This window comes from Pteropus alecto, unplaced genomic scaffold (genome assembly GCF_000325575.1).
Source record: "Pteropus alecto unplaced genomic scaffold, ASM32557v1 scaffold135, whole genome shotgun sequence".
NCBI lineage: Eukaryota > Metazoa > Chordata > Mammalia > Chiroptera > Pteropodidae > Pteropus > Pteropus alecto.
In genome coordinates, this window is record NW_006438076.1 from 4,960,869 (window position 1) to 4,973,489 (window position 12,621).

Consider the following 12,621-nt stretch of genomic DNA (forward strand, 5'->3'; position numbering starts at 1 on the left):
CTGGGTCCTCCACCGACACCTGCCCCTCACTTGCCCAGGAGCAGAGCCCGGGCAGCCAGGTCTCACTGGCCACGATGCCGGAGGCGCCTGAGGTGCTGGAGGAGACCGTGACAGTGGAGGAAGACCCTGGCACACCCACCTCCCACGTGTCCATTGTCACATCAGAAGATGGTACTACGCGGCGCACAGAGACCAAGGTATGGCCGGGCCCTGGTGGTGGGCAAGTGGCGTATGCAGCCGCAGTTGTCCCATTTGTAGAGTGGGCGCACGTCCCAGTCTCCCTGGTGCCATTCGTTGTGGTGGAAGACTGAGGCCACTCTGTCCCTGCCAGACAGTGTCCGGCTTCTCAGGCTGCCCGACCCATCGGCTACCCACTTACTCACCAGGTCACCAAGACAGTCAAGACGGTGACTACACGAACAGTGCGCCAGGTGCCCATGGGCCCAGATGGCCTCCCTCTCCTGGACAGTGGCCCTCCGCTAGGGCCCTTCGCTGATGGCCCCCTGGACCGGCACTTCCTGCTGCGTGGGGGTGGCCCGGTGGCCACACTTTCCCGCACCTACCTCAGCAGCGGGGGCGGCTTTCCTGACAGCCCCGAACCCCGTGACATCCCCAGCTATGGCAGCCTGTCCCGTGGGTTGGGTGTGCGACCCCCGCGTGGTGGCCCCCTTGGCCCAGGCCCTGGCGATGGCTGCTTCACATTGCCTGGCCGCCGTGAGGCCTTCTCCGAGGGCCCTGAGCCTGTGCCACCTGCCAGCTGCTCCCAGCCTGAGCGCTTCCAGGCAGAGCCCTACGGCCTGGAGGACGACACACGCAGCCTTGCTGCCGATGACGGGGGTGGCCCGGAGCTGGAGCCTGACTATAGCACAGCCATGAGGAGGAGGCCTGACTGTGGGCGGGGCCTTCGCACTAGGTGAGCACCCTGTGCCCTGCCACTGCCTCCAGGGAGTTTGCCTTCCACTCTCCCCACCACAGAGTACCCCACATGTAGTCTAGCTGCTGGGGGCTAAGTTAGTCACACACACATTACTTGGAATTGGCCTCCGTTCTTCTCAAGTAGAGAAGCAAGGGCAGGTTCTGGGATGGTGGAAGTTGCACCTTTCCTGTCAGTCTGGGGCATGAAAGAAGTGGGTAACAGTGCAGTGCTCAACACCTGTTGCCCTTGCTCTAGGACAACCCTGAAGACACAAGCCCAAGAGGCTCAGGTTCTCTGAGCTTGAGGCCCCAGCCTTTCCCAAGGACTCAATTTCCCCCATGAACGTAGCAATAAGAACCCAGATGGCCTGACCCATCCCAGTGTAGCCTCTGGTTCTGTCCCCTTTGCTTTCAGTTTCTCTATCTGTAGGGTGGGAACATGACCACAGCCTGAGTGGATTATGCTGCATTACCATGGGCAAGACACCTGATCCCTCCTAGCCTCTGCCCCTCCCCTGGGAAATGGGTTTGATGGTGACAACTCACAGGGATATCTTGTTACCTGGGGGACTGGTGCTCTGAATGTCCTTCAGATGGTCCCTCCAAGATGGCCATGTGCAGGGAGGATCCAAATCCTGGCACTAGCCAGAGACAGGCCTCATTGGAAGGTGGGACCCCAGTCAAAGACAGGAATAGGAGTATGTTTAGTGCAGAATTGGGGCATATTGCCTAGTGTCGGGCGTGAGTGAGCTCCTGTCTGGGAGGAATGCAAGTTCTGATGACCATTGGCTGGGGTTTAGCTCTGTTACTGGTTTTGAGTCAGTTCTTGCTGGACTAGAGTGTGACTCTTAGTACCCACACAGTGCTTAGGGCCAAGTACCAATGCTCTAGGCCTAGTCCCACCCTCTGGGTTTATGTCCCCTGGAGAAGGTGTGTTGGGGCAGCTTGGGGGCAGGGCTGGTGGCTGCTGAGAAGATGTTCATGTACCTTACTCACCTGCACAGGGCCTATGAGGATGTGGCAGATGATGGCGGTGAGCTGATAGAGGAGCGGCCTCCGTTCCCGGCTGCAGCAGCACCCCTGGCCCAGCCAGAACAGGGCAGTTTGGGCAGCCTGGACCGGGTGGTGCGGCGCTCACCCTCGGTTGACAGTGCCCGCAAGGAGCCTCGCTGGCGGGACCCCGAGCTGCCTGAGGTACTGGCCATGCTACGGCACCCTGTGGACCCTGTGAAAGCCAATGCAGCTGCTTACCTGCAGCACCTGTGCTTCGAGAACGAGGGTGTCAAGCGGCGTGTGCGGCAGCTGCGGGGGCTGCCACTGCTCGTGGCTCTACTAGACCACCCAAGGGCGGAGGTTCGGCGCCGGGCCTGTGGGGCACTGCGCAACCTCTCCTATGGCCGAGACACTGACAACAAGGCCGCCATTCGGGACTGTGGTGGTGTGCCCGCCCTGGTGCGCCTACTGCGGGCCGCCCGGGACAATGAGGTCCGAGAGCTCGTCACAGGTGAGTGGCACCTAGCTGCCCTGCATCCCCTATCAGGAGGTGAGAGCGAGGCTTGGCCAAGGCACCCTGTTTAGTCAGGAGTCTCAGCTGTTGGTGGCATGCATGAGGCTCTGACACTATGAAAGGTCCCCAGTCTCTACCTCTGAACTTTGCTGCCACTGGTGGCCTTGGCACTAGGCCCCTCAGGCAGGCTTTCTCCACTGGGCCCCATGTCCCTGTGACAACAACTCTGAGTCCAGCCTCCCTGGTCCAACCCCCAATAAGTCAGTGGTGGGGACTGTGCCTTTTGGGACCTGAGTGGCCAGTCAGGGTTATGTGACTGCCTCTTAGTGTGGCCTCATGGCCCCAGGAGTGATAGTCCCCCCCACTTATGTGGCTGGAAAGAGGTGGAGATGAGAAGGTACCTGTTGGGTCCAGCCCCAGGCCCCTTGGAAGCCACTGCTTGGTGCTGTATGCCCAGGCCAGGGGAGGCACCCAGCACTTTTCACAGCTTTTGTCACTTCGTCCTTTCTGGTCTCAGTTGGGGCACAATGGAGGGTGGGGCGGGCAGGTCCTGAACAGGGTCACATGGGAGGTAGGGAGGCAGTGCCTGTGGTCAGCACTGGCTGGTCAATGGCGCCCCGCAGGCACACTCTGGAACTTGTCATCCTACGAGCCCCTGAAGATGGTCATCATTGACCATGGCCTGCAGACACTGACCCACGAGGTCATTGTGCCCCACTCGGGCTGGGAGCGAGAGCCCAATGAGGACTCCAAGCCACGGGATGCTGAGTGGACTACTGTCTTCAAGAACACTTCGGGCTGCTTGAGGTGGGGGCGGGGCTGGGCTTGGGCCCCCCCAAGCAGCCTCCCAGGGCTGTTCTTGGTCAAGAAGGCAGGAGCCAGGCACCAGAGCGTGCATGCAAATAGCTGTCCTGGAGATAGTCATATCCTTGTGTCCCAGATAAGGTAGAAGGCAACTAACCACCCTGGCCTTAGGGCTTCAGAGCCATGTCACAATTCCTCCCCAGAGTCCCGAGAATGGGGCCTGATGGGGTTGTACTCATCCCCAAGGGCTGCCTCTGGACAAGGTCTGCCACCTTGTTGTGCCAGTACCTCATGGCTCCAGCCCTGACCAGCTTCGACTCACTGTCCTATCACTGTGACAGCCAGGGGTGGGAGAACCAAGACCCTCATCTCTAGTCTGCTTCAGAGGCCTCATTCCACCTACTGTGACCTCTGCCCGCCCCCCACCCTAGGAGGCCCTGCAGAGACCCTACAGGTAGTCTTGGGTCCCCATGGTCCTGACTATTCATTAAGACACACCCCTGTGGCCCTTCAGAGTCCTGACCTCAGGAAAAGCAGAGCCCAGAGCTTCCACTGGGGCAAGAGGAGCCCAGAATTACCCGTGTACGGGTTCAGGACTCTGAACCTACCTCTGTCCCTTTCCAATTTATCTGGGAGTCAGTGAAGCACTCCTACCACCTCAGGAGATGCCAGGCTAGGCCTCCTTCCCCAGGGTCTCAGCCATCAGGCCACCCCTGCCCCACTGTCACTGCTCCAGGCTGGTGTCACCTGCCAATAGCCCCAGTAGGGCAGTGTCAGGGCCCATTTTGCAGATGAAGACAAGACCCCAGGGCCAGGTGGGGACTGGGGGAGTTCCCCTGGGAGCCAGGGGTCACAGGGCTTGCTCTTGGCCACCCAGGAACGTGAGCTCAGATGGCGCAGAGGCCCGGCGGCGACTCCGGGAGTGTGAAGGGCTGGTGGATGCACTCCTGCACGCCTTGCAGTCAGCAGTGGGCAGGAAGGACACAGACAACAAGGTGGGTGGGCAAGACAGGGCGGTCCCCGCAGGTCTCAGACAGGCTTAGTCTCATAACCTCCCACAAAGTGTTGGGGAGACAGACCAGATGGGGCCTAGGAGGCTTGAACTGTCTGGGCAGCACAGAGGGGAATAGGTGTGCACATCTAGGACAGTGTGGATTACCTTCTAGTGGCCGTATTATGAAGTGGGCCTGCCACAAAGCCACAGACAAGGCCCTCCATGCAGCAGGTATTTTACCCTTTTCCTCCCTCTGCCCATCCCTGAGGGTTCTTGCCTCTGTGGGCCCCCTAGCTCAGACTTCCATGTCTCTACACCCCTGGTCCCCTCAGTGCACACTTGCCTGTGGCCAGTCTTCTCTGAGAGGGTCAGCATTCCCCTCACCCACCTGGCCATGCCCCACCAGCTCTCCTCTCCCCACAGTCGGTGGAGAACTGCGTGTGCATCATGCGGAACCTGTCCTACCACGTGCACAAGGAGGTACCTGGGGCTGACAGGTACCAGGAGGCTGAGCCTGGGCCCCCAGGCAGTACTGCGGGCTCCCAGCGCCGGAGGCGGGATGACGCTGGCTGCTTTGGTGGCAAGAAGGCCAAAGGTGGGACTGGGGTACCACTTTAGAACCACTCCTCCCTGCTCCCCGGCTGAATGCTCTCCATACCCATGACAGTCATGTTCAGCTCCCAGTGGGCAATCAGGGAAGCAGGAGAGCATACCATCCTGGGGTACCCAGCTGACAGACCCAGCCTTTGCTCATCTGCACTGTGGGGCCCCCAGGGGATGATAGGAAGGCACATGATGGTACCCAACCATGCCTGGACCCAGTCCCTCGGCTCTAGGAAGGGTTCTGTGGGTCCAAGTTTAGAAACCACGGAAGATGATGCGACTTCCCGGTGTTGACAGACCACCTGAAGACTCTGAGACCCCTGAGGGCAGGACCCCACCTCACCTGCATACCACTCTCACCTGCAGGGTGCAGATTCCAACATTCCCCAGTAGCTGCTAGGTAGTCTGTGCACCACCTTCACCTGCCCACCCACGTGGGCCTTTTCTGATCCCTGTCGTACTTGTGGGCACTCAGCTTCCAAAAATAAATGGGGTGAGATTCCACGTCCCACCTGTTCAACCCAGGGTGCACAGTGGGAAGTTGAAGTCCCCTGGGAGGGTGTGGGGTTGCTGCCTGCTCAGGCTCGTCTCCTCTCTCTTGTGCTTCCTCCGGCTGCTCAGAGGAGTGGTTCCATCAAGGTGAGTCCCTGTTTGTCCTGACATTTAGGCCTGGTGCACACCAGGGAGGCAACCCCTCTTACCTCTCAGGTAGTCGTCTCCATGGCAATTGCAGGCCTCCCAGCCTCAGGGCCCTGCCCTATTGCTGTCCGGTTCCTTCCCTGAGCAGTCTTCTCTACGACAGTGACAGGAATATCATACCTTGGATGGGTTTGGACGCCAAGGGGCTATCCCCCCATAACCTCAGACTCTGTTCCTCAGGCAGTGCTGGGTCTGGAACTGGAGCTAGGGCAGAGCTGAGACAGGCAGGGCGTGTGGTTGTCAATCCTCAGGGGCACCAGGGAACAGAGTATGTCTCTCTAATGGAATGGGGTGATGTGTGACTCAAGACAAAGACCACACAAAGGCCCCAGGAGGCCAGGTAGGGCGGGGATCCACATCATCTGAACTCAGCTCCGCTGCCTTTCAAAGGGAGGAGAGACTCCCTCTGAGGTGGGGAGGGTGGCTGGGAAGTGGTGACATACTCGCAGAGGTGTGCAGGTTGAGATTGACAGGTGTTGGGTGGTGCTGCTGCAGGCTCTTGGCTTGTGAGTGAGGGGTCTCCTGGTCAACAGAGCCTGGAACAGGGTCCAGGTCCCAGGTAGGGGCAAGTTTTCCCATGGGTGGGGCACAGCCCGAGCCCTGCTTCATTGTGCAGCCAGGCGTGTCCTGTTAGCCCTCAGCATCCCCGTCTGTACCTACCTGTCACCCAGCCAAGCTCCTGGATCCCTTCGTTCACACTTCTGGCAGCTGCAAGGAGGCCCTTGGGCAGGTCTGCAATGCAGCTCCTAGCACCCAATGGAAGATAAGTTCTAGCTGCTCAGGGCAGGGCTGTGATGTCCCCAGGTTCCTTTGCCCCCACTGCTGTCCCCTGGACTAACTCAGAACATCTCTGTTCCCTTGGCCTCTTGGTGCTTAGGTTTGGACATGGAGGTGCTTTTTGAGTTCTGGGCAGGAAAGTGCTGTGTCCAACCCTCCTAACAAACAGCTGCCCACCACAGGGTCTGCCTCACCTCCACTGCTCTTCTGTTCCAGGGAAGAAAGATGGTGAGATGGACCGGAACTTTGACACGCTGGACCTGCCCAAGAGAACTGAGGCCGCTAAAGGTGAGTGGGTGGAGGCAGAGTCCAGGCTTAGGCCTATGCAGGAGGTGGAGTTCAGGCTCAGGCCTGTCCAGGTAGTGAAGCTTTGTGCCACCGAGCAGGCCCATAGGGCCTTGGGGGATATGACGGAGAAACTGAGGACCACAGGTTTGGAGTTCCCCAGAGGACCATCTTGTTCCTGGGTACTTGCTGAGGGTTTAGAATCAGGGTCAGTGCCACAGGTCACTTTAGGTAGAGTGGGGCGACAGGCCAGGCCCTTGCTAGTCACATGGCTTTGGAGTGAGGCCCTCAGTGAAGGGCAAAGGCTGGCCAGCAGGGCCTCCAGTGTCAGCTGAGGGGCTCAGGTTCAACTTTGAGAGATTTGGGAGCTGGGAGGATGCAGTCAGATTCACTACAGAGGCTAGGCCAGATCACCCTGACTCATGGAGGGATAGAGTGGTCTGTCCTTGTCCTGTGTCTGTTGGAGCCCTACTGTGTGCTGCTACTGTTCTGAATAATGGGAATCCAGCCTGAGTGAGAGAGGTCCCACCTGGTGAGCCCCAGGCCACAGCCCCCTCTGTGAGCTCAGATGCCCCCAAACAGGGTGGAAAGGACCAGCCACAGGAGGTTTGGGGGAGCATCACAGGCTGAGGAGCTAACCTGGGCCAACACCTGAGGGAGCAGTGTGTTTGGAGAACAGGAAGCCCAGCCAGTCTGAAGTGGAGGGAGCATGGGACATGAGGACTGGGGAGAGGTTGATGACATTTGGGGCAGGAGGATGGGACAGGGAGGTAATGTCCGAGAATAGAAGCCCCAGTGTGGGGACAGCAGCCTTGGAGGGCTGCTCTGTCTCTTATCTTAGAAACTCTGGTAGGGGAGCACTGCTGTCAGGCCTGGGCCTCATGGAGGCTGGGCCCTGTTGCTAGGGCCATGACCCTGGTAACACAGCCGCAGTTACACATGGGAGAGATTGGGCCTTGTTGTTAGGAAAGATGGGTCTTGTTGTTAGGCCCCACTCCCCAGTTGCAGGGGCTTCTGTTAGTTACCCAGGAGGTTGGGCCTTGTTGCTAGAGAATTTGAATGCTGTTACTAGGGGTGTGGCCATGTTTACAAGGCCCTAGTTAGTAGTCCGAAGGTCAGGTCTTGTTGCTAGGGGAGCTGCCCTGGTTGCTGCCTTTCTCCCCACCTCAGGCCTCTTGGATGCTCCAGTTGCCTGACAGTTCTAATCTCATTTCTTTGGCAGCAGAGTTAAGGGAAGAACAACTTCACCCAAACCCACTGCCTCCTCACTGAGCCTCTTTGTTTCTCTGTGAAGTGAAAATGCTTTTCCTCTTGGATGGTCGTAACATTGATGTTAAACGCCCCTTCACTACACCACACTCATCCCCTGGGCCCCAGCTCACCCTTGCCCTGGGAGGCGAGGGAGGGAGACGGGGTGATGGGAGGAGGTCTGGGTGACCGTGGGTGGCGGGTGCTCTGTGCCCAGGCTTTGAGTTGCTGTACCAGCCCGAGGTGGTGCGTCTCTACCTCTCCCTTCTTACGGAGAGCCGGAACTTCAACACCCTGGAGGCTGCAGCTGGTGCCCTACAGAACCTCAGTGCTGGCAATTGGATGGTGAGAGGCCAAGTCTGGCAGGGAGGGGACACAGAGAATCATCGGCGTCCCTTTCAGTGCCCGCCCCTGCACAGCGCCTCCCCAAGGTCTGGGAGGTTCATGGCTCAAAGGCTGCAAGCACTGTGCCCTGGGTGGTGGGGTGGGGAGGCTTCTTGTGGAGGTGGAGTTGAACTGCTGGGATCGGGCTTTGTCAGGACAGTGCAGCTGGAGGGAGTGGTCAGGACTCACATGGGAGAGTGGCATGTGTGGCGCGACTCTGCGTGCTGAGCACGCTCTCCACCTCCGCCGCTCTCCACCTCTGCTGCCGCCGCCACAGTGGGCCACGTACATTCGCGCCACGGTGCGCAAAGAGCGCGGTCTGCCGGTTCTGGTGGAGCTGCTGCAGTCGGAAACGGATAAAGTGGTGCGTGCTGTCGCCATCGCCCTGCGTAACCTCTCGCTGGACCGGCGCAACAAGGATCTCATCGGTGAGGACGCGGATAGGGCTTAGTCGAATGTAAACAGGCTGGGCTACCGTAGGGGACTGGGGGTCAGGAGGTTCAGAGTTCCGGCCCCGTCCCGGTGGCTCGGTCTCAGCTGCAGGAGCTCTGGTCTTCTAGCCCCCTGTGCATCCGGTCGTTGTTGGCTTCCTTTCTCTGAATCCCGCTCCTCCCTGCAGGGTCGGGCAGGGGCATGTCCTAACACCCGACCTTGCCTCTCAGGGAGCTATGCCATGACGGAGCTGGTGCGGAATGTGCGCAATGCGCAGGCTCCAGCACGACCCGGGGCCCGCTTGGAGGAGGACACGGTGGTGGCTGTGCTTAACACCATCCACGAGATCGTGTCCGACAGCCTGGACAACGCGCGCTCGCTACTGCAGGCTCGCGGCGTGCCAGCTTTAGTGGCCCTGTGTGCCTCCAGGTGGGTGGGAGCGGGGTCCGGGGGTGGGCCTGGGGCGGCTGGGGCGGGGCCGGACACTGACCCCACCCCGGCCCGGCCGCAGCCAATCGGTGCGCGAGGCGAAGGCCGCGTCCCACGTGCTGCAGACTGTGTGGAGCTACAGAGAGCTGCGTGGTGCCCTGCAGAAGGATGGCTGGACCAAGGCGCGCTTCCAGGTGCGGCCTGCGCAAGCTTTCCTCTCACTTTGCCAGAGTGGTTCACCTGCTGGAGCGCCCGTGACCCCCACCTTCTGTCTATTTTGTTCCCTCCTCCAGTCAGCTGCTGCTAATGCCAAAGGGCCCAAGGGAACACTGAGTCCCGGAGGCTTCGATGACAGCACGCTGCCGCTGGTGGACAAGAGCCTTGGTGAGTACGAGATAAGGTTGGGGGTGGGGCGGGCATAGGAATCCATCCTTGAGGTTCAAGAGTGGCTCCTCCACCTGGGTACATTGATGATGACAAGGCAGGTGAGGGGTGGAGGAGGGAGGCAGACCTTTTTACAGGAAAATGGCCCCAGGGTGGCTCCTTTCCCTGTTTGCAGTCACCTACATCCTCTCCATCCATGGTGACCACATTGATGCTAAGCTGGTGTGGGGGTACTAGTGGGCAGTGGCCCAGTAGAAGGGTGCAAAGATGTTAGTGACAGAGGGTACCCAGGGTCCCATGGATTTGTCCGCCCTAGTCCCCCAGCTGCTGTTTGCAGCAGCCAGCTGCTTGCTTGTGTCTTGCAGATGGTGAGAAGCTAGGCAGCCGGGACATGATCCCCATGGAGGCCCTTGGCCCAGGTGAGTACAGGTGCAGGACTGCTTGTTTCCTGTATGGGGAGAAAAGGAGTCTGAGATGGGCCAGGTGGTTTTGCTGATCATGTGTGTCTGTGTGTGCGTGTGCGCGCGCACGCACGCTCATGTGTGTCTGGTGCTGGGAAGGCCTTCTCAAGAGGTGCTGGTTGGAAAAGAGATTTGGTTTAGGGGTGCTCAGGAAATGAGGAGCAGGGCAGCCAGGGAAGGTCAGTGCCCAGCTACAGTCTCTGGTCTGCTAGTTAAGGGGATGCTGGAAGGTTGGGAGCTGCCCAGGGGTAGCAAGTGAGTGGCTGCAGGTCTCGAGCCACAAGAGGCAAGGTTGTGGTAAGAGCTGGGGGGAAGGGCTATGAGAAGACCTGTCCCCGTCTTCCAGGGTAGTACTGGGGAAGGGCAGGTGCGGGGGGTGGTCCTCTTCAGATGCACCCTGTCCCAAAAGCCCCTTGTCCGGGCTGAGAGAGAGATCTACTCCTGTGGTGCCTGCCCCTCAGAGTTCCCCTCGTGCCACCACCCCGCAGACGGATACTCCACAGTGGACCGAAGGGAGAAGAGGGCTCGAGGCAGTGCCTCCGCAGGGGAGACCTCAGAGAAGGAACCGTTGAAAGTGAGTAGCTGTGGGCAGGTATCCAGGGAGGTAGCATGTCTTGGGGTTTCCTATAGAGGGGCCCAGGGAAGTTGCTGAGTTTGGTCTGGTGGGAGACCAAGCCTGAGCATTGGCCCCTTCCACTTGGGAACCTCACATCAAATCAGTCTGTGAGTACAGCTGGTTTGAAGCTTACACCAACTGGGAGGGAGGGGGCAAGTGACAGGGGACACAGCCTAGCAGAGTACACAGGTCTGGAGAAGTCTGAACAAGTGTGTCTGTATCCTTCCCTGCGTGTGAGTGTAGCCAAGGGCCTACCATGGTCCTACCTCCGGGCAGCACCTGCCGCCTACTCTGCACCAGTCCTCTGGCTTTGGGCACAGCCCACTCTAGATCTGTGTGACCCATACTAGCTCAGCTCCCCTCTACCCCAGCACTCCCCCCCTGAGCACCAACATCAGCCCTGCTTCACCCACCAGACCAGCCTCCACTGTCAGCTCTGACTAATCTGCTGTGTTCTGCCTCTAATGCCCTCCTGCCTTCCTGCCCACTGCCTGTCCGCTACAGCCCGACCCCAGCAGGAAAGCTCCTCCTCCTGGGCCCAGTAGGCCCGCAGTCAGGCTGGTTGACGCCGTGGGGGACACTAAGCCTCAGCCCGTTGACTCCTGGGTCTAGCTTGCATGCCTGGTACGTTCTCTCTTCTGGTTGTTTTTCTGTCTCCTATCCTCTGGGCAGGGGCTTCTCGTTAATCTCTGGTAGCTGCATGCTCTGCTTTCCGTGAGTGCTCCCTGGGAGGACCCCTGCCTCGAGCCCAGCCAGCCCACATGCCCATCTTAGGAAGGACAAGTTAAGGTGTGAAAGGGAAGGGCCTCCCTGGGCCTGCAACCTGGGTCTAAGCACTGTGCTATCAGGGCTTGGATGAGATGGGATAAGAGCAGTGACAGTCCCCCCACCCCGCTTCAAATACCCCAAGCACATGGCCCCAGAGTTCCAGCAAGTTGGAATTGGCCCTGGTGCTGAGACCCTCAGGGTTGGCCCACGCCACCCACAGCAGCTGCCTTCGTACAGGCCTCCATGTATCTAGCTTATGGAGGCAGCCCCCAGCCCCTAGGCACGCTGCTCAGCCTTCCCTTCTCCCTTCTCAGGGCCCGGGCCTAGCCTTTCGTTCTTAGGGATTTGGTCACAGGAAGAAGGGAACTCCAGGGCCGGCCTGCACAGACCCTGCTGTGGAGCTTGGAGCCCCCTGGCGGCAGAGGTTGACAGTGCCTCTGCATCGGACCCAAGGCGGGACTTTCTGGACACACCTTCCTTCCTGAGCCCTGGATCCCTCCCTCCTAATTCCCTAGGCAGTTAGCTGTTTACTGACTTGGTGCTGTGTGTGAGAGAGAGAGGCCAGTGGGGCTATGGGATAGGGCCCAGGGAGGCAGCAGGAGAGGAGGCCTAACCACTTTGGGGCTGGAGAAATAGGAGAGTATGGCCCTTTGTGTGCAGTGCCCCAGAGGAGCAGGGCAGCCCAGTCCTGGGGGCAACCATCTGAGCAGGGAAGGGGGCTCAAGAGTTTGACTCTGAAGGGTGGAGGGGATCCCCTGGGCTCCCCAACCCACTCCATGGCAAGCCAACCATGGGCGGGGGCTGCTCCGGTGGGGCTGGCCCACGCAAAGCAGGTCGAAGGCAGCAAGATGAGGGGCAGACTGTGCTTACCCCCATCCTGCCCTTGGACGCGTGGAATCCCAGTGCATCTCAGGAGCCTTCCTGAGTGATACTGGCTGGCCCTGGCGCAGCTTCCACATCTTGTCTGCTAGAGCCCTGAGTAACGTCGTGGGGACTGATGCCTCGGGGACTGACCCTCAGCAGCAGCGGGGGATTGCTGTTCAGTGCCTGCTGTTTGTGACTTAAAAACAGAAAACTGACAAAAAGCATTAAAAAAAAACCAAAATAAGACTGTATTGGTAAACACGTAAATTTTTCTAAGGAAATTTAAAAATTAAAAAAAAAAGCAACAAAGAAACTACTTCTCTTCTATGGCTCAGACCTCTCAACAGAAACTGCTCACTCCTCCCTGTGTGCCAGGTGGGGGAATCGAGGAAGGTGGCCCCAGGTGTCTGCTCTGTCCAGCAGTGGCTTGGTTTCCAGGCCCCATGGGGGA

General features: G+C 59.2%; 1 protein-coding gene across 9 annotated transcripts in view; it reads left to right on the top strand.

Annotated features, from left to right (window-relative positions):
- The window catches only part of ARVCF (ARVCF, delta catenin family member), a 52,539-nt gene extending 40,056 nt beyond the window's left edge, over nt 1-12,483 (top strand). For 2 of the 9 annotated variants that reach the window (XM_015592043.2, XM_015592047.2), the window contains 16 exons: nt 39-197; nt 387-913; nt 1,920-2,419; nt 3,046-3,229; nt 4,104-4,221; nt 4,644-4,815; nt 6,516-6,587; nt 8,050-8,177; nt 8,494-8,644; nt 8,879-9,077; nt 9,160-9,271; nt 9,371-9,461; nt 9,827-9,880; nt 10,384-10,496; nt 11,043-11,162; nt 11,621-12,483. In XM_015592043.2, coding sequence (XP_015447529.1) covers nt 39-197; nt 387-913; nt 1,920-2,419; nt 3,046-3,229; nt 4,104-4,221; nt 4,644-4,815; nt 6,516-6,587; nt 8,050-8,177; nt 8,494-8,644; nt 8,879-9,077; nt 9,160-9,271; nt 9,371-9,461; nt 9,827-9,880; nt 10,384-10,496; nt 11,043-11,150 — 2,688 coding nt within the window. In that variant the 3' untranslated portion in view covers nt 11,151-11,162; nt 11,621-12,483. The remainder of the gene's footprint in view (nt 1-38; nt 198-386; nt 914-1,919; nt 2,420-3,045; nt 3,230-4,103; nt 4,222-4,643; nt 4,816-6,515; nt 6,588-8,049; nt 8,178-8,493; nt 8,645-8,878; nt 9,078-9,159; nt 9,272-9,370; nt 9,462-9,826; nt 9,881-10,383; nt 10,497-11,042; nt 11,163-11,620) is intronic. The other 7 variants (XM_015592044.2, XM_006915235.3, XM_015592045.2 and 4 more) reach the window with 7 other exon arrangements.
- Nucleotides 12,484-12,621: the final 138 nt, after the last annotated feature.